The sequence below is a fragment of the Amblyomma maculatum genome, chromosome 8, assembly GCF_055883805.1.
Source record: "Amblyomma maculatum isolate TAMU_Amacu chromosome 8, ASM5588380v1, whole genome shotgun sequence".
NCBI lineage: Eukaryota > Metazoa > Arthropoda > Arachnida > Ixodida > Ixodidae > Amblyomma > Amblyomma maculatum.
In genome coordinates, this window is record NC_139351.1 from 120410166 (window position 1) to 120435636 (window position 25471).

Genomic DNA, 25471 nt, shown 5'->3' on the forward strand with positions numbered 1-25471 from the left:
CTAGTCGTTGGTCTGCGAGCTCCTTGTTACGCTTGTTACAAGGTCAATGTACTTGTTACGCTTTGGTATTTCGTTCTCAAAAGTGCTTATGAGAGAAAGCAACACGCGGTCTTCTTCCGTACACTAAACAATTGTATCAGCTTCCAAGAACGTAAATCTGACCGCAGAGAATGCACGCACACATCGATTTTTCACAGTGAGCAGCAAAGCCAATTTTCTAGCTTGTGTTAGCCACTTTGAGCGCGGTTTTCATCGCGCCGTGCCAATCCAATGCAATCCGCTAAGCTGCCATCGTGCAGACGCTTTTTGCGCCGCATGCTGCATTCTCCTTTCGTCCATCTGGGGAGGTTCTAGTGCGCCATGCAGCATTCTCGTTGGTATTCCCTCACACGATATTTATTTTGACATTTCTTCACTGGACTGTAAACATCTGTAAAGTATGTTATGCATTGTTTTGATCTCAAAACAAGGTAGTGACTTCGGCCCTTCGGGCTAGCATAGCATCAAAACATTGCGCTCACAGCCCTTCGGCACAAGCATGTGGGCTGCCAGGTCTCTGATCTGCACTGCAAAATTAGCAGCATATGGACCGCCCAGAAATGCTGCTGTACATTGGAAGGCGCTGGAGCGTCAACAGATAACAAGAGCGAACTTCCACACTTCTCCGAGGCACTGCATCCATCCCATATTTCTGATTGCTGCAAAACAGATCACTAAAGGACTTGCAATAATTACTGGAAGGTGGGTGAGCTTCATTACTCGTTGACACGCGTTATAATATCGCACGTGTGGGTCTGTGCTGATTTAAGGTTCAGTGGACTCGTACATTGTACTGTTGAGCATGCAACGTGCATGTGTCGACTCCGATTGCGCTAAAATATCGCATGCGTGGGTCTGTTCTGAGTTAAGTTTCAGTGGACACGTTATGTTGAGCATGCAGTGTGCATGTATCGACTGCGATTGCGCTTGTGTGCATGGCATAAGATGGTAAAAATGTAAATATTGTCTATCCAGAGGCTTTCGAAAGTGGTGGAAAGCCTTACCTTCAGACAAGAAGGCATACTTCGTTGCAGTCGCCCTCAAGAATAAATGGAAAGTCGCAGGTAAGTTAACGCCGTGCAATTATCTGCACGCACTATGTTTGACATCTGTTTCTTCCGTGTTTGCATGTTTGTGTCAGGAGGCAAACGTGTGGTTGAACTAGTATTTTGATGGGTTCATTATTCTGATGCAATAAATGTATTTATATTGTTGCAAATATAGTGAAGCTGTCTCTTTTATAGTACTCCTTGTTCGCAAACAGGCACAGCGCCGTCATGTTCACGCAGTAAAATTTTGCAAGTTGACCACTTGAAGTGAGTTAAATTGACAGGGACCACTTTGAAATGGGACCGTTTTGCAAACCACTTGGAAAAGTGGAGTTACTTTCCAGTTGAAAAAAAAAAAAAAAAAGAGAGAGAACTGTGACATAGACAAACGCGCTCATGGAAGTCAAGAAAATATACAAGCACATAAATATGATGCCATGAACTCAATATACGCATTCACTAAGTACACTTTTGCACCAATTTATATATCTTTAGCTGTGAGACTCTCATACAGGCATCAATAGTGTTTGCCTATTGAGAGAGGTTGTTTCATGCGTTTTTGTCTGCATTGATTGCAGAAATGGTAAATACAATTTAGCATAGTTAAACCGCCAACAGCTCATAAAACACAGTAGGTCTGCCCTGTTCGTTGAAAATGCAAATGTTTATGTGAATATATATGTCTCAAGTGGGCCTTGGTGAGACCACTTGCTTTCAGGCAGGACCACTTGAACTCTTATTTAAATTCAACTGGGAGCACTTCAATTCCCACTTTATATTTTCTCCTGGGAAGGGAAAAGAAAGAGTTGTATGGTGACAATAAGTGTTGCAGAGTTGAAGGATTATCAGTTGTGTCAATGTATAGAATAAATTTAATTTCAAATTTATTTTTTCTCTGCTTCCTTCTTCTGGTCATTTCTCCCATCATTGTAAATACTTTTGTGTAATTAATACTGTTTCACCATTCTAACTTCTGGAACTCATTCCAATAATGTTATGCTCTGGCATAGCCTCCTTTAGAAAGTATAAAGGAGGCTATGGCTCTGGATGTCAAAAAAAAAAAAAAAAAGGACAGTAACCGTGGGTTTGAATTCAGGCTTGCTTTGATATATATTTTTTATTTTGGTGATCATAGTGCTTTCCAGTGCACATACTACATGTCGCAATGTTTTCAGTGGCAGCACAGAGTATGTGCATTTTCTGTCATGTGACCATTCAGAATAGTATGTATTCAAAAACGTAGTCTGCTTGGCTTTGTCAAACATCATAGGACACATAGACTGTGCTGTGCTCCAGAGCTTGATGGTCATTTAAATTTTTTCAGCCTTGCATTTTTGATACTCTCTGTATTCTCTTCGTTTGCATTCATGTCTGCTGGTTTGTCTGTAGTAATCAATGCAACAATTTTTCCCCCTACAAGAGGCCTTTTGAGTTAAGCTTACAATTAGCTAAACATTTATGGTATTGAAAATGAAAATCTTCCACTCTTGTAGCTCGATATGGCAGACTTCTTAATTCCAAAATCTTTGCATAACTGTAGTGCTCACTATTGAGGTCATCTGGCTATTTTGGGCTTTAATTAGTCAATGCTGAAAGCCTCAAGCACTAACCATAAGTGTCTGGCTTTCAGGCTTTTTCGGGGCGACATGGGCTGTCGGAGGGATCTACTACTACACCCACATCCAAGAAACACCCATCACACACAGACGCCGCTTTGTTGCCTTCACTCGTGAGCAGTTTAGGAAGATATCAGACTTCGAGTTTGAAATGGTAAGTGTTCCTCGTGAGCATGTGCCAAGTGTGACACATGCAATTAATGGAGTGGCATGGGCTTTTCTTTCATTATGATCTCAAGCATGCATTTTTTGTAGCTCTGGGTGAACATTCCTGTCAGAGAGAGAGAAACTTCATGAAAGAGAAAGCGAGACTGAGAGAAATATTGTTCTATTCTGAGTTTGCGTCATTATCAAAAGCATCGTTATCTTCCCGACTTCGACTTCTCTGATTGTGTGATGGAACCAGATGCCGCTGCCACTTCCGGTTCCATCGTTTCCACCAATCAGATGACTCGCGCTCAGGAGGATGGTGACAATTTCAATAAAGACACAAATTCAGAATACGGACCCTACTCTGAAACAGACTTTTCATTTCTGTCATAGTCACTGGCTCCAAGAGGAGAGCAGTGCGCATAAATATATGTAGCTTATGACTTTCAGCAGCTGCGATAGCATTGTTTTAGCACTGTTTACAAAGTCTGATTCCAGGTGAATCAGTGAATTTCTGTTCTAATGTTATTTCTATCATGTTTCTTTATAGCAGAATCTGCTCGTTTGCCCAAAATTTTATAACCTGGTTCACCATAGAGCGGTATAGTACACCATTCAAGTAAAAATTATATTTTTATACTAATAACTTGCATGATCGCTCAGTGGATTAGATGTTTGCTCCTTGATCTGAAGTTTGCTTGATAAATCAAAGCTGGATTGGTATTTCACTTCCGTCAAAATGCTTAATCATCTGCATGCTGTTCAGTGTTAATGTACAAGTCTCAAATAGTTGTAATTAATCGTCCATATACACTTCGGGACATTCAACCCCATGTACCACCACATTTCAACACTGTCTTCTCTGCATGAAATTGCAATGTGTATGGGGTAGCCTGACATATGCAGATGTGCTGATGTATGCCTTGGCAGGCACTTATATTGGTTGGAGCATGCACTAGGGTCAGCATATTTCTTGACCGATTTTAATCACATATTACCATGGTTTGAGTGACAGGTAATTTAACCTCCTTAGTAGGAAGCCAGTGGCATGAACAATGCCCATAGAATGCTCTGTCATCACCCAGCTACATTAATAAGTTCACATCACAGAGTGTGGTTGCTTCACAAGCCGGACAGACTGTATCAAGCACTACTTTTATACTGCTTGGATGCTTATGGTGACCTTCATGCTTGTATAAAAATGGTTATTAAGATGACAAAATACATAAGAGAGTTTGCTTCCAATACTCTGGCACGTGAATAGAAAATTGTCACAGATGCTTGCCACGCATTCATAGAGGTTTTAATTAGGTTGTCACCCCTTTCTTCTCAGTTGATATCTCCTTTGTGCTGCCATAAATGTTGGAGCAGGATATATATCTGTACCAGAAAAGTAATTTAGATAGAGGTAATTGAAGTATTTTGTATTCTTTCAAACCAGCGCTCTCATCAAATAGCTTTCATTTTCCATGGTTGACTCAATGGGCTGAAACATAGCTTGCGAAACGCTTTTCATTACCTTGCACTGTGTGTGCTATATTTTGTGCAGTGTTTGAACATGTTGAACACTCTAAAATATTTTGTGTTGACAAGAATTTGACAGGACTTCACAACAAATGTTGTGCAATGTTATGTGAAGAGCTGTTTTCATTGTCATTGAATTATTCTGCTTGCACACAAATGCAGAAGCAGGTTTCTGCTTAACTCTTTCAGGCATTGCAATCTGAAACAAATTATTCAGTGCAATTTTTTTTTTCTTTCAACGTGTGAAAAATAGGCCAGTGTGGTCATTTCAGGTGGATTGTATGGCAAGACAGATATTATGTGCGTTATGGAGCTTAATTTTTGGAGGATTAATAAATAAGTAACTAATAAACTTCTTGTTTTTGATTTGAAAGAGACAAATTTGTATTCTGATATTGAAAAGCATAAACAACGAAGATGAGACCCCTTTTTAAATTTTCTTAATCGACAGCATAGTTTGAAATACCACATGTAAAAATTACGCATCTCCAAACTTGTTGAGTTGGCTTTGATGCATTGCACATTTATAAGACAGCATCACTGGATGTCTTACTTTCACTAAATGTGTATTAACTTCTTCTAAACCATGAAATACACAAGCGGTGACTGTACTTGATGCATAAAAATGGAAACGTGCATTGCGTGAAAGCCAACTGAGTGAGCATTCAGATGCCTATATTTAACAATCAATAGCTTGAGCTGCGTCACCTATTAATAAAATTTAAAAAGAGGGCCCACTGTTGGAGGTGAATATCTTCAATTTTACATTATAAAACTGTCCTTTAAATTCGAAAATAAATAGTTGGTTAGTTACTATAGTTAATTTTTTGTCACATTATAAAGCTCTCTACTGTAAAATATGTTCTGTCCACCTTAGTGTAAAATCTACCTGTACAGAATGCACTGAAGTGTCACATTTTTTTGAAAAGGCAAATCTCTATTGAATAATTTGAAACCACCACTATACTTATGCACATGACTTGAATACTGTAAAATCCTTGTATGCAACTCATAATTTGCCCTAATGTGGATTCTTTAAGGAAGTATAGATGTGTGTAAAACCTTCTCTGGAGCCACTAATCTAAATAAGTAACTTTAGAGATAGATGCCTTTGTGTTTTATGCTAGCACTAAGATCCAGTGAATGCTCGTTTTCTTTTTGTTTATTTTGTTGCCAGTGTGGGCGCGTTAAAATGCTGAAATATGCTGAATTGTTTAAATCACAACTTTTCTTGATACGAATCATTCAGAATAAGTGTTGTCAAGACCCTGAAAATACAGTTCAGTGATGGTGTGAATATACTGTTTCTGGACATGCTAAATTTTATAACCAGTCATCTCGATGAATAAGAATTTTTCTAGCTAAACCTTGGCTTGTTGCTTGAAAAGTTCTGAAAATTTTAACGTTTCCCTACCTTAGGTAATAATCAGCGCTTAAGAGACTTAAATGTGTGCTTCTCCTTGATACCTGAGACTCCCCTTCGCACCTGGACAGCCCCCACTGCTTACTGCTCAACCTTTTCTCTCTTTTTTTTTTCTAGCAATTCGAGCTCGTCAAGCCACACCTCCTTCCTGCTGTGCACCCCGTCTACCACCGTGTGGTGCGCGTGGCCAATCAGCTCCTCCACGGAAACAGGGACATCGATGAGATTCACAATCTCTCGTGGTCAGTGTCTGTGATTGACAGTCCCATGAAGAATGCCTTCGTGATGCCTGTGAGGACCACTGCTTTGTTCTTTTTTTATTGCTAGCTCAGATTCCTACTTTTCAGTTATTTTTGTTTTATACAGCACCAAGTTTTCTTTACCTATATAGGCTGTGCATCAAATTCTGCCCATACTTCCACCTTTTAACTGATGTGCAATGGTGAACAGCAGTGTGGCTTCAAGAGAGAGAGAGAGGGTTTAATGAGCAGAGTTGAGTTGTGATCAACTACAGTAAGCAAGCTGTGGCTTGTGACTGGTTATCAGGGAGGAGAATGATTAGCAAATAACAACTAAGTGTGGTCTTTGGGAAGTGTTCAAAACCTTCACGCTTTCATCTACTTTTGTGAGGCTCAGCTGTACAACTATGGCAACATTTCAGTTTTACTTGGAGACAACATTGCCTTGAGAACAGGATGGGAAAAACTAACTGGATAGATAATGTTGGCGACGTTGATGCCACAGCAGGACAGACTGCGCCAATGTCAGGACTTGGCTAGGACTTTTTACATTCCATCCGTTATAAAAGGCAAAAGCTTCAGAACCAATCCAGTCTAATTCAAGCTGTTTTGGACCTTTCCTGTTGCATGCTTTTAAGGAGGAGTTGTAGATAATGTGAACGTTTGCTCTGCATTTGGTTAACAAGTATAAATCGTTTGATATGCTTTTCTGCATTCTACTTGTGATGATAGGTGCTCAGCATAGAGCTTATTATTAGTTGCTATCGTAATAAAAGTTGTGATACCGGCTCTTTGGGTATAAAAAAAAGTGATACCTGCATTCTGGACACAACAGTTGCATTTAAGCTATGCTTCTCTATACTGGCCATCTGACTTTAAAACTATATAAAAACTGAGCCGTATTTGTATCAGTATTGCTTGCAGCGAGTGGCCGCCTAGCAGCATTGCGGACACAATGCAGCATTGTTCATCATTGTAAACCACCTGCCTTTGTCTTTTGCAGAACGGGCAGATCTTTGTGTTTGCCGGCATGCTTGAGATCTGCTCAAACGACGAGCAACTGGGAAACGTGCTCGCTCACGAAATGGCCCACTGTGTTTTGGGACATGGTGTAAGGCAACTAACTGGCGTTTTCATGTTTCTTTTATTGTAACATTTTGCAGTGGTTACAGTTCATTGTTTCCAGGCCTATACTTGGCGATGTCACTTCTTGCAGGCTTTAATTTGACTAAAGAAAAGATAGAATCACAGTTTATCGTCCACCATTTCTTTGTAAACAGACTTTGCCACCAGTAAATGCTGTCAGTTTTTTTTTTTTTCTTCTGCATTTCTACAGTGATATGCGCCTTCCAAAACAGAAAAGTGATTCCACAATCTCTAAGTTGTACAAATTTCAACCCTTGTGTTTTAACATTGCACTTGCCGCATAATTTGACACGTTGTAACATAAAATTTTTTACATGCATTTAAAAAGTTAGCCACATGTATTCCCTTACAAAACTACTTAGCTTTCTTGAGGTATGGATAGAATATATACAGGTGGAAATATATTTGTTTTGGATTGATATGGTAAAATTCCACTTGAAAGGACTAAAGAACTGCAGGTTGTCCAGATTAATCCGAGTGCTCCACTGCAGTGTCACTTCTGGATTTCAGTCTGCAGCGCATGCAATGAAGAAACCACACGAATGTATTTTTCTGAGGAAACTACAGAATTGTGTTAAGCTTCAGAGTCACTTAGCCAAAATTCGGTTTTCTTTAGAGACAGTATTTACTGTGCTGTAATGCTTACCCATTGACGTATATTACACAGCATTCAATAAATGTTCCGCAGTTCAAATCTCTCAGGTGGCTAGCATTTACTGTAATTGAATCCAGATGGCGCCACCAGTCCTGTTGAGCTGCCCATGCAGGATCTTGTGGAAGGTTTTATTTTTTTATCATGAACATGCTTGAAGAGCATAAAATAATAGATAAATATTTATGTACAGTATGTTTGGATCAAGTTTAATTTATACTTTTATTTTTCATATTATTCATAATCTAACATCTTTCGATGAAAGATGCCGCTGTGCTTATCACACAATCAATTTTTTTCCTTTATGTTAGGTTGTGTGTGTATATATATATATATATATATCTTTGCCCTAAACAGATTACATTACTAATTTATGTGATTATCCAAGTAAACATTCAAAAAAAAAAAAAAAGACAAAGTACCATCCCCAACGCTTTCCTTGGCCTCACCGACTGTTGGCTTCTTTCCTTCATATATATATATTATTTTTTTCTTTTTTGTGGCTTATTATGTTTCGAGACAGCTGGCTTTGGTATTAGTACTGAGTGCTAATGTACTCTTAATAAAATTGTTCGCGCACTACGTAGCATTCATGGCTAAGAAATTTGTCTGCTATGTGCAGATTTGCAAGTTCAGTGCTCTGTTGAAATTTTGGTGTGAGGTAAAGAACCTCAGGTGGCTGAAATAAATCCAAAGTTCTCCACTAACGACCCCCTGATAGCCCAGCATAGCCCAGAGTTGAAATGCTGCAGTGATAGAGTGTCCAGCAGTGTTTAAATGCCAAATGTTAACAAGTGCAAAGCATGTAAATTCTTTTTTGGCTAATATAATGAGCTGTATTAGACTCTGCTGTAAGCAAAAAGAGAAACACGTTAAGTGTAGCTGCCATCTTGTGAATTAATGTGCTTTCCCCGTCACATGTAATGTTAGTAACACTGTGAAAATTGATGGTGATAGGGCCTGTGCTAGGACTTGTGCATGTCGGTGTAGTTTTTGAAAGTGACATTGGTGAATACATGCTGCAGTACGGCACAATTTTGTAATAAGCAACATGATTAATCACACGTCATAAGTGTGATGCATGCTGTGAGCTGTTTGTTTTTTGCTTTGTTCGTGATCTACTTGTTGCAGAAAGGAAATAAACAGGATAAGAAGTTAAGCTGTGCCTTTTTCTCCGCAGGCAGAACAAGTGAGCTATGCCCACTTGATAGATTTTGCCTTGATTGGATTTCTGGCTGCTATCTGGGCCATCATGCCAACTGATGGCATTGCTGTTGTTACGCATTGGTTTTTTGAGAAAGTTGTCAGTGTAAGTTACCATTTCCATTTTTCTTATTTTCGCATGTTAGTGTATCTTGCACTAGCACCTTTATAAATGTCTTTCTCCTTTTTTTTTCGTTACTTATTCTAATGCACCTTAGAGAAGCATTTTCGAATGCTGCCAGACATGTGGGTGAGCTCAGTATAATGTTTTTGCTTTTTGTAACATCTTTTTTTGTGCGTATTACAGATAACTCTTGTACTTTGGATAATTGTTGGCAATTTTCAAGTGGATTGCTCAAACTTTTACTCCGTGCTCGTGTAGCACCTGCATAGGTGCAGGCAAGACAGTGGATATAATATATATATATATATATATATATATATATATATATATATATATATATATATATATATATATATATATATATATATATATATATATATATATATGAGACCTAACTTTTCACCAACAGCCAGTGTTTTGTTTCTCTGCATTCTCATATGACAAATGGCCGAAGTAACGACGAAAAACCAGACATACAAAAAATGATTTCAAGAATGTGTCTTGTGTAGCTGACATATTTAAAGGAATCCCCCAAAGTGGATTAGTAGATTTGTTATGGGGGAGTAACCATTCGTTAGCAGGCATGCAAGAACAGCCATATGGCCACGAAGGGAAGCTATACAGCTTTACCAGTGATTTCATATTTGAAGGATTGTAAATAGAGTGACTGGATTGATAGATTCTGATTCCAGATTCAAACCCTGGACCAGCACAAATTTTTCTTCAACGGAGTTTCTGATGAAGCTGTGTAGCTTTTCTTTGGATCATTGGCATTACTTGTGTGGATGCTGATGAGTAATTTCTCTCCTGTTAAAGCTCATATGTTGGCTAATGAAAGAGAGGATTTTGCCCTGCCAAGGGTTTCCTGCCTGCGGCAAGCAATCTGGTTCCTTACCTTTAAAGGTTGCAAATGCACTTTTCACAATGTAATGAAATTTTTTTTCTTCCTCTTTTACATTTCTTGTTAACTGGTAGTTGTGTCTTGCTAGAGTTTGGGATGTACACGTCGCAATCTCTGCAGTAAGTCCAGGAAAGCTAGATGCAAGTTTTCTTTTTCTTTTTTCCTTTTTTTCACCTTACACCGAGGCTGCTTCTGGCTTTAATTGAGGGTTGCCCAGTCTGACTGACTTATGGTTGGCCACATGATAGGGAGATTTCATGCACCTGCCACTTGTGCATGCAACAAATCGGTTGTGACGCTTATCTATGCCTTTGTTAGAGCTATTTTTATTTCAATTTGCCCTTTTTCAACAGTTGTGATAAGTGGCTAAGTGCAGGTAATGTAGCCGCTCTGGATTTTATTGCTACCTTCTCCAAACTGTGAGTTACTATTAAGGTATGAAATGCAGTGATAAGTTTTCCCCTGTTTTTCCTGATGCTCATTATTGATTGAATTATGCCTTGGCCTAATTTAGTGGGCTTTCAGATATGTGCACAAGCCAACACTCCTGAAGAGTAACCATGATTTCAGCGGTTCTTTTTGTTTACAGCACAAACGGCTGTCTGATCCGGTATTAAAAAAAGTTGGCAATGGCTAACTTTATTAGTTTGTGTGATATGGAACATTTCGCACCAGTTATCCCGAGGAAACAAAATATTTAACTTATATCAATTATGAGCAATGAATAAATATATGCACACTTCCTGACAAAAGAATTTGTAAACATGGGGCTAAATCAACGGTAGATTTCAGAAACTGGGCAGGTCTTAATCTATTGTATACTATTGTGTTCTTACTTTTTGTTCTTGATAGGCTAAAGGTTTTACCAGGCACTTGCTTTTAGGCTCTTCTAGGCAATGTAAGCAATGACTTATGTGTGCTGTTTTTGTTACCTTGACTATTTGTTAATTAATCAGATAGAGTAAGATAAGGACAATGCTATCTGACACTATAAGGGGTTATGGTCACGGTCCTTTTCAATTCCTACGTGTGTATATATCTTTATGTGCATATTTATTTTTCAGATTCTTCTTAGGCTTCCTTACAGCAGAAAACTTGAGCTTGAAGCTGATGAAGTTGGCCTCCAACTTGCAGCAAAGGTCTGTGCATTGATAACAGGGCTTGTAGTTTCCTCAAAAGGACATCATGTGCTTGAATTGGGCAGCAAGTGAGCATGAGTGACACTGTTCTCACTATTCCTCTGCATTTTTTACAGGCATGCTTCGATGTTCGTGAAGCTAGCGCATTCTGGACAAAGATGAGCCTTATGGGGGATGCCCTGGGGGACGTGGAGTTTATTTCTACGCACCCTAGCCATGAACGCCGCTCAGAGCACCTGGACAACATCATGAACAACGTGAGTGCTCCTTTTAAATCACTAATAAGCAGGCACATTAGGACTACAGCGTGCTTTATGCTTAACTCAAATGCTGAACAGTGGCGCCTGGACGGATGCCAGCATCCCAAAGTGTTGGCCACAAGAGCCCACGCAATTGCCTCCATATGTTTGCAGTGGCTGATGACAGCTGGAACGCAGCTTGATACGTCTTCAGCCGTCGGAGTGAGCGTAGTCTTGATGGGCTCGTGTCACCGCGTCTCACTCATGGCTGCGGTCAAACACAAGAGCACAGAAAACACGTTGCAGTTTGCTTATCTCACCAACCCGACATGGTGTTCAACTGCTCTTGCACCTTTGGAGTTTGGCCTCAAAGCTGCCTCTTGAAATAAAATTACAAAAGGCACAGCAAACGCAGGTTCATGGTTTTGTAGAAGGTTGGTGACGAATAAATATGACGGTCAGAGTTGTTATGATTTTTGAGGTCAAACTCCCTGCTTCTTGAGCTTTGAGGCCAAACTTGAAAGGTGCACGAGCAGTCGCGTGCAATGTCGGGTTTCTGAGATGAGCAAACTGCAACATGTTTTACGGGTGCTTGTGTTTGACCTCAGCTACGAGCCAAACATGGTCACATGGGTCCATCAAGACGTGCTCACTCCGACGGCAAAAGGAAAGACATACCAAGCTGTGCTCCAGCTATCGTCAGCCAACGCTTCGAGGTGCTGGCATCAGTCCAGGCGGCACTGTCCGGCAGTATGGCTAAGCGTGCTGATTGAGAAAGCTCCGCAAGGGGCGTTTATGATTTCAGTAAAATTAAAACAAAAAAAAAATGCCTTGAGGACGCTAGTTTCTTGAAAGGTTTGCCATGGATGCCCAGTATATTTGGTTACGTATAGTACTCTGCCTTTGCAGCAGTATGGAAATGTGCAAAACATGGTTGTGATGGATTGCATGGATGTCTGTCTATAGTGAACATACATTACTGATTAAAAATAGTACATATTTATTTCAGCATGATTTCGATCTGCTTCTCTTAGCTTTATGTGTTAAGCTTGCAGTGAAAGCTTTATGTGGAGGTTTGGCTTGACAGCTGTTTTAATGTGTTAGATGACAGCCTGGAAGCAAATTTCGTGGAAATATGCTCTTCATAATGTAGAATCCTGTTGCACACTTCAGTCATTGATGCTTCAATTTCCAGATGCAAAGCTCTCTTGATTTATTTGCCTGTTTAAGGTTATTAGGAAGTGTCAAGGGAGTACATCTTTCTGGGCAGAGCAGTGACTCCAGATCTAGGCCATGAGAAAGAACTTACATTTTGATAAAATTTCAATGGGCAAGCACTTTATGTTATGAATAGCAACTTACTAAAGTAAATCTGAAATAAGAAAATCTAAAGATATAAGGTATATGGTGGCTAGCCTGTTATACATACATGAGCCGGCACAGTGAGATGTGATCATGAGAATATCGTTAATTGGCAAGAATGGACTAGCAAACTTAAAGCATTGTTGCTTCTTCTTAGGTATTGCTTCAGGTATAAAAAGGGAAAATCAATAGGAGAAAAGGGATTTATCTTGGCACCTATGATAGAAAATGAATTGTGTAACATAGAGGGAAATGAGAGGAAAGTGTTTTCTTTAGGGGCACCCTATGTGTGTGGTTTTCTTCGTTATACGTAGCTTTGATGCTAGAACTTTGCACAGATTTTTACCATTGCATTACCTTCTTGCGTTGTTTTCCGACGGTCGCTCTGGCTTTTCTAGATATATACATACTAGATTATTTTTCTAACTATTTACACATCTGTATTTTACGAACTATGAGAAATACCTCAATGCAGTCTTTGCAGATGGGTTGTACAGAAAGGCAAATATTAGGCTCTTTGTATATCTTAATGATTAGACAATTAACTAACTTAAATTAGCTAATCAACATTTCAGTCTTTTATTTCAGAGGGAAATATTGTGAATTGGAAAGTCGTCAACATCAAACACGAGTCTCCTTTTTAATCAATCTGCAATGTAGCGCAAAACAATGAACATCAAAAATACATGTCTGAAACCTCACCGAGTTGGCTTTCATATGTTGCATGTTTATAAAATGGTGTCGCTGGGTATTGTTGCTAACATGATGTTAACTGCTTTTGTATCATTAAATACACAAACAGTGTCTGTATTTGATGGAAACAAAGTGCAAGCGATCTATATAGAAATGCAATGCATGAAAGTCCATCCAACGAGCTTTCAGTTGCTTACGTCTGACTTTCAATATTTCGATCCACACTGCCGACCAAAATATTCCAAAGCAGGACTCACCTTTGATGTTGACACCCTTCAATTCTACATATAAAGTTGCCTATCAAAATAAAAAAGAAACAGATAAGTTCATTTCAGTTAATTCATCGTTTAATCAGTGAGCCATATAAGATACATAATGTCCACCTTGTTATACAACACACCTTGTAAGACTGTACCGAGGTATCTCTAATTTGTATTTAAACAAGTCTGTAAATGGTGTTAAAAAACGTCACCCAGTATAACTTGCAATGAAGTCAGCTTGAAAACCAATTTAAGGAGAGAAAAAGAGAAATGATAAAGAAAACATTAATCAGAACTATTTTTTGTATCATATCACATATGTATCTATCGCCAGGAAAGCTGCCTAGTTAAAACTTTGACTAGCATCCATGGTTAAGGATTCATTTTGCTTTGTGTTCAGCTTCAGAGAAACAGAATCAATGTGGTACGTAGCCTGTAGGCTTGGTCATTTCTGCCCTTAGCATATATAAAGCTGTACTGGCATGCCTGGTCCAAACTATAGTGCATCAATTTTAACAGTGCCACGAAACATTGCCCGCCTCCTTTGTTCTTCGTTTATGGCCAGTGGTGCCTCTCCTCATCACTTGATTCTATGAGAAAGAACCAGATATCTCTGGGTTAATTGTAGCTGCGCTCTGGGACTGTTTTTACTCTGTTCGTAATTGTCAAATGTGCTTTGTTTAAAAAGCTTATCACCACCTTGAGCACAGCCAAATGCTGCAGCGAGTCTGATATTTGATGACCACCCAGCACGCTGTGTACTATCACTGCTATTGATTTGTTTATTGAATATCCTTTATCTTGAGGGGAAGGCGCAAGGCCACTGTGTGGGGAAGTGGGCAAAGAATGTTAGCATTGTGATGTCTGAGTCAGTGTGCCATCCATTTTTCTCTTTTTTGGACCCAATCAGTCATTTTTTTTAGGACTCAGTTTTCTAATTAATTGAAAACCTTCAGTCATTTTCTTGCTGCCACTTTGCCTTTCCCTCCATGTGATAGTACCACAGGCCACTTGCCCTATCTGAAAACTATTAGTAGACATGGAGCGTGCATGCTAAAATGCTTTCATGCATCACAGGCGATCGAGTTGAGAAGACAGTGTCACTGCCCAAGATTGCCACACAAGGACCCACGAGTGCTGATGTCTATGATAAAAGAAGAAGTCAAACAAGAAAGCTTGGCCAAACAAGGGATTGTTGTATTACAACCACCCCGCTGAACATTGTCAACAGTTCTGGACTTTTCTGTTACTCTTTTTGGTTTTTATGACATGGTAACTTGTTTAAGAGAGTAGATTTGTAGAATTTATTATTTATCTGAGTTAGGAATCTGTCCCTGAGCACACGGTTTATTCTGGCTATTACACTAGGTCCATGTTTTTCATTTTGGATTGCTATATTTAGATGCATGCATGATGTGAAGATCTGTATCACCATTCTTGCGACCTCTCTGTTTCATTGCCAGTGCTGAGAACGACTGATTATATAAATAAGTCCTCTCACTTCGATTACTGATGATAAGGTGCAGGCATTTGTTGCAGCCTGTTTCTGGCCACTGTGTCACAGCTAATGCTTTTAATGCATACTAAATACTTTTAAGAAAAGAACTTCAGTTCCTGGACAGAATAAAGATTTTCCTATATTTATTAGCCTGGTGTACCAGGTGCATGTTTTATTTTTTGTTTCAAGCCATGAATGAACTCTAGGAGAGCCTAACAAGCAACATTTCTTGACATTCTTGAGGGTAGGGTGCGGTCTGCTTATTGGAGAGAGCTAAGTAGCATACAATGGCATAGCACTAGTTTCACATTTGTTTTGTTGTAAACCATCGTGCCTTGCATCGAAATGTATAACGGATTCGTGCAAATAATGCTGTAATGCACTGGATGAATAAACTTGCTGCACTGATAAAATAATCTATTCCAGCCTGAAGCCAACTGGAATGTGCAATGCCTTTATCGGACATCGATGGCATGGTCTTGGGCAGGTTTATGGCCACCTTGTCGTATTCCAGCTTTTGCTCAAAGTGCAACAAAACCGTCACGCTTTTCCAGAGAAAATTTATGAGCCTTTGTACTGCAGAAGCAATGTTGCCGTCATATTTGTCAAAGCTGTGTGCTATCATTGGCCGGCTCCTTTCTATTGGACATCCAACACCGGTCAAAATTGGCCATTCAGAGTCTTCAAAATTGTCTGATGGCATGCGATGGGAGCATTCTTTTTCTTGCTCAGTGCCATTGAGGCGATGATATCTGGCCTTCTCAAGGGCTTCCAGCCAAGAAGGACATAGGCTCGAACATGGGTCGTGGGGCTGCTCACAGTTTATGCAGAGTCCACTTGAACACCTGTATTTGTCGTTGTGGTGCGGCCCATGCCTTGTTTTCTCAGAGGACAGATCTTCTATCTTGTTGTTGTTGTAGCAACCACTTTGCAACCATGGATCACTTCCAAGAAGTGAGGATCTGTCCCTTACTCTTTCCTTTGAGCATACCGGCCGGTCGTTTCCATGTTTACGTCTATAAAGGTTTCTGGATGAGGAGGCCCCATCAAAATCGCAGCCGTCATCAGAAGAAGGCTCTTGGGAACTATGTACGTCATTAGTGCAGCCAGAACCAACGAGTTCTTGGGCTTGAACTGTGGTTTTGAATAGTTGACGAGTGCTTGAAGAGGATTGAAGATTGGAACGTGATCTGCAGAACTCTTTTTCAGCATAGTCTTCAAATTCTGGCAAATTTGCGCCAGTCTCGTAGCTCACTTTCTCGTCCTCATCACTGCTCGGAAGATCAGTCTCAGGCTCACCTGCGTACAGGATTCTGTTGTCAGAAAACGCTTCGTCGTTGCTTGCAACATGGTTTCGTTCTTTGCCTTCGTGTAGAGAAAATGTGTCATGCCACTTGTGACCGTAAACGTCATCGTGTCGACCGCTGGCACCATACGGTTGTTCGCTGTCACCCGGCTTGTCTTCGCGAAGCCCATCTGAGTCTGCGGATCGACGATTATGGATGTCTCTGTCCATTTTCCGCGCCTTATTTCGATCCTTGGCCTCAGTGAGCTTTACTGCGCATTGGTGTTGGCGCTCGGATACCTCGTTAATCGGGATCGCGTTCATGTCTGCCGTTGCTGTGTGGTCACCTCCACTGTGTAGAAAAATCTTGAATCTCCTGAAACAGACTTAGCAGGTGGAGCCAAATCTTTGTTCTGCGGAGGCACGGTCTGCAATTTATGAAGCACCGCACTTATAGATTACGACTCCTTTGAGCCTGCAGCTGCACAAGATTTCACAGCAGAAGGCGTACAATCCGTCTTAACTTTTGGAAGCGGGCTGCTGATCACCGTGACGTAGTTTATACGTCTTCCTTGTTTTCACGTGACCTGACGCGGCCGACTTGCAAAGAATAAGTGCCCATTTGAAAAGGTTCTTGCATTTCGCCATTCAAACTTCGCGCGCTACGCTCACTTACAGTACTTGTGGCTCTATCTATCGTACACTTTCGCTATTAAACTTTGTGCCTCGCTATGGGCACGGCGGCGGCGCGCTCTTATCCGCCATGTGGCCTTGTGCGTTTTAGTCAATATACTGGCGTGTCATAACCACTATGATGCGCGCCTTCAGAAACTTGGATGAGCCAGAAGTGACAGCCGGTAATTAAGAAAGGCGCTCTACGAGCCCTTAGTAATTGTTACCCAGCACCGTGCTAATGCCGACAAAAAAAAAATTATTCAAACGTATTGTATTACAGTTGAACCCCTCTACAACGAACGACGCTTTAACGAAATATTTATAACTCCCCGTCAGCTAGCTTTAGATGTCAATTCAAACAAACAAACAAACAAAAAAAAAATCTCGCTACGACGAATCATTTTTCGGTCTTGTTCTCGCTTTAACGAATGTTTTGCTGGGAGAGCTGGGCTTGGAAAGTTAGTTTATGATTAATTAAGCATAAAGCCAGCCGTCTAACTTCTCGCACATCTACGCCGCTTAGCTTCACCGAAAGCATGTGCCCACTGCAGCACACACACACAAACAAACTCATTCAGTTCAGTTCAGTCGTTCAGTGTTCGACTCTTCATAATGAAATAAAACAGCGCAAGGAACGAGACGAAACACGAAGGAAAGGAAACAAAGACACAGGCGCTGCGTCTTTGTTTCCTTTCCTTCGTGTTTCGTCCCGTTCCTTGCGCTGTTTTATTTCATTATGCAGTACCAACTAGCCCGGCATCTTGCACTTTCGACTCTTCGTGACCCTATGGAGCATATCACGCCACGCTTTCCGGTCTCTCACTGTCTTCCTAACATCACATAACTTCATCTGCAGCGCCTCGAGGATGCCATCTAGCCATCGCGTTCCCTGCCTACCCCTTCTCCGGTGACTTCCAACCTTTCCCAACATCAAATCTTTCTGCAGCGACTCCTCTCTTCTCATCAGATGACCGAAGTAGCTGAACTTTAACTTTAGAATTTGACCCTCCAATGAGCAGTCAGGGTTTATGGTCGACAATATCGACTGACTGTATGGATGCGAGAGTTGGACTGTGAAGAAGGCTGACCGCCGAAGAATTGACGCGTTTGAATTGTGGTGCTGGCGGAGACTCTTGAGAGTTCCTTGGACGGCCAGAACATCAAATCAGTCGATATTGTCGACCATAAACCATAGAGGGCCGCTAATGTTGCATGGTGATGACGACTTTGCTGGTCACCATTTTTGCGACAAGGAGCAGGTCTTTGTCCAGTCGGAGCCACGAACAATCCGTATTCATATCAGATCACGCTATCGCAGGCGCAGACGACGCAGCGTTGGTCCGATTCAACCGCCGCTTCATTAGAGAGCTTTAGAATAGGGGACCCTATCGATTAGGGGAATATGGTGATAGCAGGGCTCGAGTGCGTATGTCCAAAGTAATTACCGCACCCCTCGCCTATTCATCGCAGCACTCAGCGCGTGCGCATTTTCGCTCCGCTAATGTCATATCCCCATTTTAAAGCTCCCTATTTGTGCTGTACTTTGTGCGCTCGGCAGCAGCATGGCAACAAAGTGTAAGTTTCTTTGTTTGGAGGTGAAGGCTCGAATCATAAGCGGGTAAAAGCGGCATAAGAAAAGGAGTCACTGCAGCGGAATTTGATGTCTCCAACAGCAAACTGTCGATAATATTGAAGTCCGCTATTTTGAAGTTTGATGTTTAAGGTTCACAATAACGATGAGAGTGACGTACAAGACGCATGTGCGTCTGTTATCTCGCACATGGTCATTATAATACCCACGACTAAGCGCCCACATTATGTGAGAAACAACAGGACATAGATATATGAAGCCTCGTTTTGATTAAGCCGTACAAACTTGCCCGTGTGGCCTGGATCCTGAGGTTACATGGTCTGACTCGGGACTAAAAGGTCCCGGATGATTCAATTCCTACCTCATCCTCCCATCTCAAAGGAGTTGCCTATGTAGACAGCAGAGCTCTTTAATATTACCAGTTCCGAAACTTCCCATAGGGTCCATGTATTAAAAAAAAAAAAGCCGGTTTCGATTCGTCAAAATTGGGGTGTTTGCACCCGGGTTCGAACCCGACCTCGGCGACTGCGTTTCGATGGAGGCGAAATAATAATAATAATAATTGGTTCACAGGAAGGGAAAGGCACAGTATCTGTCACACTTGCTATGTGGACACCTGAACCGAGCCGCAAGGAAAGGGATGAAGGTGGGAGTGAAAGTGGAAAGAGAGAAAGGGGAGCCGTAGTGGAGGGCTACGGAGTAATTTTGACCACCTGGGGATCTTTAACGTGCGCTGACATCGCACAGCACACGACGCCTCTTCGTTTCGCCTCCATCGAAACGCAGCCGCCGTGGTCGGGTTCGAACCCGGGAACTCCGGACAGTAGTCGGGCGTCTTACCACTGCACCACCCCGGCGGGGCTGGAGAAACGAAGATGCGTCCATGTGCTGTGCGATGTCAGCGCACGTTAAAGATACCCAGGTGGTCGAAATAACTCCGTAGCCCCCCACTACGGCTCCTCTTTCTCTCTTTCCACTTTCACTCCCACCTTCCTCCTTTCGGCGCGGTTGAGGTGTCCACAGAAAACAAGTGAGACAGTTACCGCGCCTTTCCCTTCCTATAAACAAATCAGTAAAATAAATCAGTAAATCAAATAGTGGCGGCGCCCGCGGCCATTAAAGGAAACTGTGTCTAAGCTGAGAACTTTGAGATTGTTGATAAATCCACAAACACCGGAGAAATAAAATAAGTGGAATAGTTGCAGTAGCCAAATTGTTTTGTCATGATAGCCGCAGTGGAAAAGAAGAAAAAAAAAGTGATTTCAAGAGGCAATAACGGAAATAGCAGAAAGCTTCTATTGACCGCTTTAGATGGCGAGATAATTCATAGACGCCCAAAAAATGCATACAAAAGCTAGTCACTTTATGAAGCGGAGTTTCCCAACTGGTATGATTCAAAAGCTCCGTGTCGGCAGCTCCTGTCAACTCGGCCATCATTCGTGACGTCACACAATCAGCTGATAATTCTGGGTCAGGCCATGTCACCTGCCTGCTACCACCTGCCAGTGTCATCATGCCCGTGTTTGTTTTTTTCTATCACAAAGCCGACGCCGGACTACCTGGAGAACGGTGCTTTTAACCCTCTCGCGTTGAAACCCGGCGTCGAATTTGTGAACGAAAAATCATGGTCAAGCATATGACAGATGTTAGTCCAGGTGCCATGGCCAGGGACTCATTGGTCGTTGGGTTATGTGGCGTCACGAGACCAGATGGCGGAACCGAGTTGGCAGGAACAGCCAACACGGGTAATTTGAGATATAATTAAGGGTCGGGTGAGAATCTAACCCTTCTGGACCAGAACTACACCTGGGACATGCAGGCCAGTTTGTTTCGCGTAGTAGCGGGGCCTTACGCCTGCTTCAGGTGGTCTTTTTCAATAGTTCGCGACTGTTTGCTTATGAATATGTACGAGGCAAATTAAAAGAAGCAACAATTAATGGTCTGGTGACCAAGTGAATAGCGAAATGCATGTACGCGTCGCCCACTATAGGATCCGCAAAAGGAGGCGCAGGCGGCTGTCATTTGTCGCGTCATAGCCTCGAAAGCGGATGATATCCATAAATTTTTGTGCCCATCTGAGGAAAACTCCGTCCAATTTTCACTTGCGATAAAAGTGGCTTATGGCCCTTATGTGTATGCTGACACTTAATTTTTTCGAGGGATCGAATACATTTCTCCCTGCACTCCATTCAAAGTTGCGATGTCGGCACTGACAAGGACCTCCATGGATAACGGTGTAGACAAACCGCTGTGATCCGCGATTTCTCTCTCTACAAGAATACTGAATTGGGCGAGTTGGTGCGTTCGCATTTTAGGAACGTAGCGCAAAGAAGACAAGGACAAAATATAAGGGAAACACACACGAGTGTTTCCCTTATATTTTGTCCTTGTCATCTTTATGCTACGTTCCTAAAATGCATCTCTCTCTCTCTCTCTCTCTCTCTCTCAGGCAACTGTTCTGACGCATCTTATTTTACTTGCCAAATCGACTGTTGATGGTTACGCCTGCACTTTTTATTTTATTTTTTCTCTTACAAAAGCTCTGTGGCCTCCAAATGATTAAAACGTCGTACCCATCGATATAGGCGGATTTCCATTTTTATTCGCAGTTCCTTCAAAAAGGAAGCCCAGGAGTGCACCTGAGTTTGCTTAGGGGCAATAAAGCAAGAATACGAAAACATTGAGAGTTCTGTCAAGCAGCCTGGTGGATTCTCCCAACACTTCGCTAGCGGACCTCGGCCGCACTCGACTAGATGGCATATGTGTATGGTGCATTTACCTAGGTTATATGAAGGAGCGGCACAGATGAAATTGATGAAGACAATGTTTGTTGCACAGCTAGAGAGTATGTTGCAGTTTTACACGAGGCGTGATCGGTTGCGGTGATAGTATAGTGCTCTCGTGCCTTGGCAAGGGAAGCTGCTCTGTTATTTCTGGCGCGGGTTGAAAACCCAGTGGCGGAGATGTTTTTTCTTTGTTGACAACTAGTTCATGCGGAAGCACTGTTCACAATTTCGGTCCACGCCACTCATGGGCCAAGAAATGTTTTCGCATTAAAAATGGCTACAGACGGTCAGTGCGATTCATGCGGGTGTGTACACGTAGTCTGCCGCTTGTTTATTTTGTACAAAACTCCATCTGCCACACGACCCATTCTTGACTTTGTATTTGCATTCACCTCAGTTTGTAATACATCGGGATGATTTTGGAAATGTCTGGGCCGGTGGTGGTCTGGCTAATGATGATGTTTGCGTAAATTTGGGAGGAGGCGCCTTTCGAGAGTGGTGGTTGATTCATTCGGCTGGTGATGGGCGCTCGTGGGTGGAGGCTTGAAACGCCAGCGCCGAACATTTTTTTGTGATATGCGTTGTAGTGCTAACACATTGAAATTAGCCATTTGCTGGGTCTGCAAAAGTATCCCACGCTCGAAGTAAATTTCTCATTTTCCTCTTTGGCAACTCTTGTGCAAAATCGCAACTGTGCAAACTGCTTTGTCTCTTGTCTTAACCTGTACTGTACCTTGCCGTAAGACTCCTACGTCGCGATGCTCTGGCAACCATGCCACTTGCCAGTTGATCCCAAGGTCTCGAGTTCGACCCCAACTGCCACGGTCGCACTCTCGTATAGCGAGATTTCGGTACTCACTGTCTAATCCTCGAAGTACGGGATTAGCATGCCCTTGCTTTTTTAATAGTACCGAATATACGGAATATGGTGCTTGTTTACAACTGCTCGTATCCCTCTATCACTTCATCGCTCGTCTTCGGACGCGCTAGGTTTTTCACTACGCACCACCAAGCCACGCTCGTTTATAAGCCTAGTCACCTACCCTGTAGAGTTGGTTTCGTGACGTCATCATGATACGCGCTATGCGCGCCTGTCCGACATACCTACGGCAGAGCATTCGTTCTCAATGGAGTGATGTGACCAGTCAGTCTTAGAATACCGCGGCCGTCGATTTGTCTATCCGGCATCTTTGGTACGTAAAAAAAAAAAAGAAAAAAAAAAGATCATCTGTCGCGCTAAATTTCTAACAAGGGTTAAAAGTAAAAAAAATGAGGTGCACTTGAACTCCTCCTTGAAGCTATGATGCGATAAAGCTGATAGATCCCTTTAACGGTTTGGGACCCTATGTATGTATCACTTTGCAGATACATACGCACTGGCACAGGGGTCCCCTTTAACCATGTATAATGAGGGTGCTTCAATGGCAGGAAGTAGCCTTTCTTACGGCCCAAGGGTCACAGGCTAGACTAAGTATAATTACCCATATCTGCTTTTAAGCGCAACACATCATTGCATGTCACAACGAAGTTCGCATATATGCTGGTATCTTATAATTGCAATTTATCGAATATGAACCATTTCAATTTCTTGTAACACACGACTCCCCCCCCCCCCCCACACACACACACACACAATCCCACTTTTTCTCTACACACCAAGAACTAATGCGCCGGACTTCCCCCGATCGGGCCCCTTAATGCTTCCGTGTTAAAAGGCGAAAGTTGTTCACAGGCATCAGTGCTCCTGTTCTATTTGAGCACGTAGTGGACAGTGCCGTATCATGCAGCTACTTTGGCACCACTGTATTACGCGAACACGTTCGTACAGTTAACGCTGGTTTATACTTTTACTCTGGTTTATTATAACCCACTGAAATGCGTGTAAGATAACGAGAAGGCACAGCGACGGGCGCAGTGAATGCGCCGGCACCAACCATTAAAAAATCATCTTTTCTTTTCACCGACTTCAGTTGTGTAGTTGGGTTGCAATTTGTTCAGACACCGGTAACAAGCCTTCTCAATACTGTTGAGGAGCCTTCCGAGAACGCTTACAGCCATAATGGCTGCCTTCAGGAATGGGCTGGCGATGCAACCCGCTAAACCAAGCGTAGCCGGTCGTTCGTGCAAGTCACACTGTATACTCTTCGCAGCCTCTTCCGGTTTACATCTGATTTTAAGGAGTTCTTCTACTGTGTAGACTCGCCTACCTGCCGCTTTTCCTGAACTTTGCGATGCACGTTTCATTTCTTCCGCCAGAACTTCAATGCGCATTGGACACGTCGTGGAATCTATTGCATCGGCCAGCGCTGCGTTGATGCGCCTGATAGCTTCCTTACTGCTGTCTCTGTAATCGGGCGTCTTCGACGCGGACATAACAGCTGCCTTGGCAGTCTGGAAGTCGACGTTGTTCATGCGCTTGTATCGAGACACTTCGAGCATCTGCATCCAGAGTGGACACGTCTTGGATCGAGAGTCATGGTCTTGGCCGCAGTTGAGGCAACGCAGCCGGGGCGCCGTGCACAGAGACGTGTCGTGCTCTGCTCCACACCGCCGGCACGCGTACAGGTTGCGACAGGCGGTGGCCACGTGCCCGATGCCGCCGCACAGCTTGCAGCGGGTCGGCCGGTCGATGTAGAGGTGCACCCGGTGCCGAACTAACCCGATGGTGACGTACTCTGGAATTCGGGACGAGGCGAAGGTCATGATGGCTGGACCCGGAGGACGTGGGATCCGCACATTCAGCACGGTCACCTTGCAGCGCACGCAGTCTTCGATCTCAGTGGCCGTCGTGCCCGGTTGGATGCCGTACACGACGCCGACTGCCTTGAAGCAGCTCCTAGGTTCTTGAACTTCGACGGGCACCCCACAAAGTCGGCGGAGACCCAACAGTGTAGTTGTGACTTCGGGCTTAAGCGTGTCCACCGCGAGCAGGTTAAGCCGCCAGTTGAGGCGGATTCTGCGGATGCTGTCCGGCACTATTGAATCGAGCTCTTTCGAGACCTGGATGCAGTTGAAGCTCCCCACCTGCGTGACTCGGTCGATGGGCATGATGAGAGCGACATTGCCCACTGCGACGTGGGACCTGCCCGCTATGTACGGCTCGCAGCGGAACGACGGGAAAGGCTCGTCTTGGGGAATGGGCCACTGGGGTCTGGGGGAATGCGCTGGAAAACGTCGGTCCCATTCGGACGTGTAGTCCGTGTGGTAGCAGGGTCCCAAGTAGCTGGCGTAGGCGTCTTGGTTCACGAGGCGTTGCATTCTGTCGGCGAGGGACTCACCGGAGGTTTGCTCTGGGTTAGTGCTCCCTGGCTGGGATTGGCGGAAACCCTCGTCCACTTGTATGTCGTTACGTTGATGACTGTCGTTAGGAGTGGCGGACGTTCTGGAGTCTGGGCCCATGTTCGTACTGTAGTTAGCGATCGACGGTGCCGCAACAGCGGCACTCTGCGTATCTTCAAGCGAAGCCGATTGCAGATCGTATATGGAGCATGGCTTCACTTCGGCTGTGGGCTTCGGAGCGCTTTTCGCGGGTCTGCCATTATCGCCTGACTTACTCTCGACTCGCTTCTTGATCCATCGGCGTTTAAGTGACTTTGAATGCTTTCGTGGCATGGTCTTTGAAAGAAGATGCGTTGCTACTTAAAAACGCTTTGTACTTTTGGATTGGGAAGCTTTAGCGCGTCTTCGCTGGGAAATGCGAGAGCCGTACTGATCTCAACGCAGGGCCGACGCTATAGTCTTTCGCATCGCATTCTCTTGTCTTTGGAGTTATATACGATGGGCAAGGGCATATCAAATCTGCCCGAGGCAGATTGGAGAGCAGCCTTTCTTTTTCTCAAAATGAATGATCCCCAAACCCGAAACTGGCGGATTCCTT

General features: G+C 42.9%; 2 protein-coding genes across 2 annotated transcripts; one reads left to right on the forward strand and one right to left on the reverse strand.

Annotated features, from left to right (window-relative positions):
- The first annotated feature begins 288 nt into the window (after positions 1-288).
- LOC146182350 (metalloendopeptidase OMA1, mitochondrial-like) lies at positions 289-15445 on the forward strand. Its single transcript, XM_084577439.1, has 9 exons — positions 289-741; positions 1015-1103; positions 2719-2858; positions 5919-6092; positions 7044-7151; positions 9019-9147; positions 11131-11205; positions 11322-11462; positions 14837-15445. Exons 1-9 carry the CDS (start codon positions 539-541, stop codon positions 14975-14977), a joined length of 1200 nt encoding a protein of 399 aa, XP_084433565.1. The 5' UTR covers positions 289-538; the 3' UTR covers positions 14978-15445.
- Positions 15446-16862: 1417 nt separating this feature from the next.
- Positions 16863-24993, reverse strand: LOC146182351 (uncharacterized). The gene is made up of 2 exons (XM_084575940.1): positions 23802-24993; positions 16863-16894 (listed from the first exon to the last, which is right to left on the reverse strand). Exons 1-2 carry the CDS (start codon positions 24991-24993, stop codon positions 16863-16865), a joined length of 1224 nt encoding a protein of 407 aa, XP_084432066.1.
- Between the last annotated feature and the right edge of the window lie 478 nt (positions 24994-25471).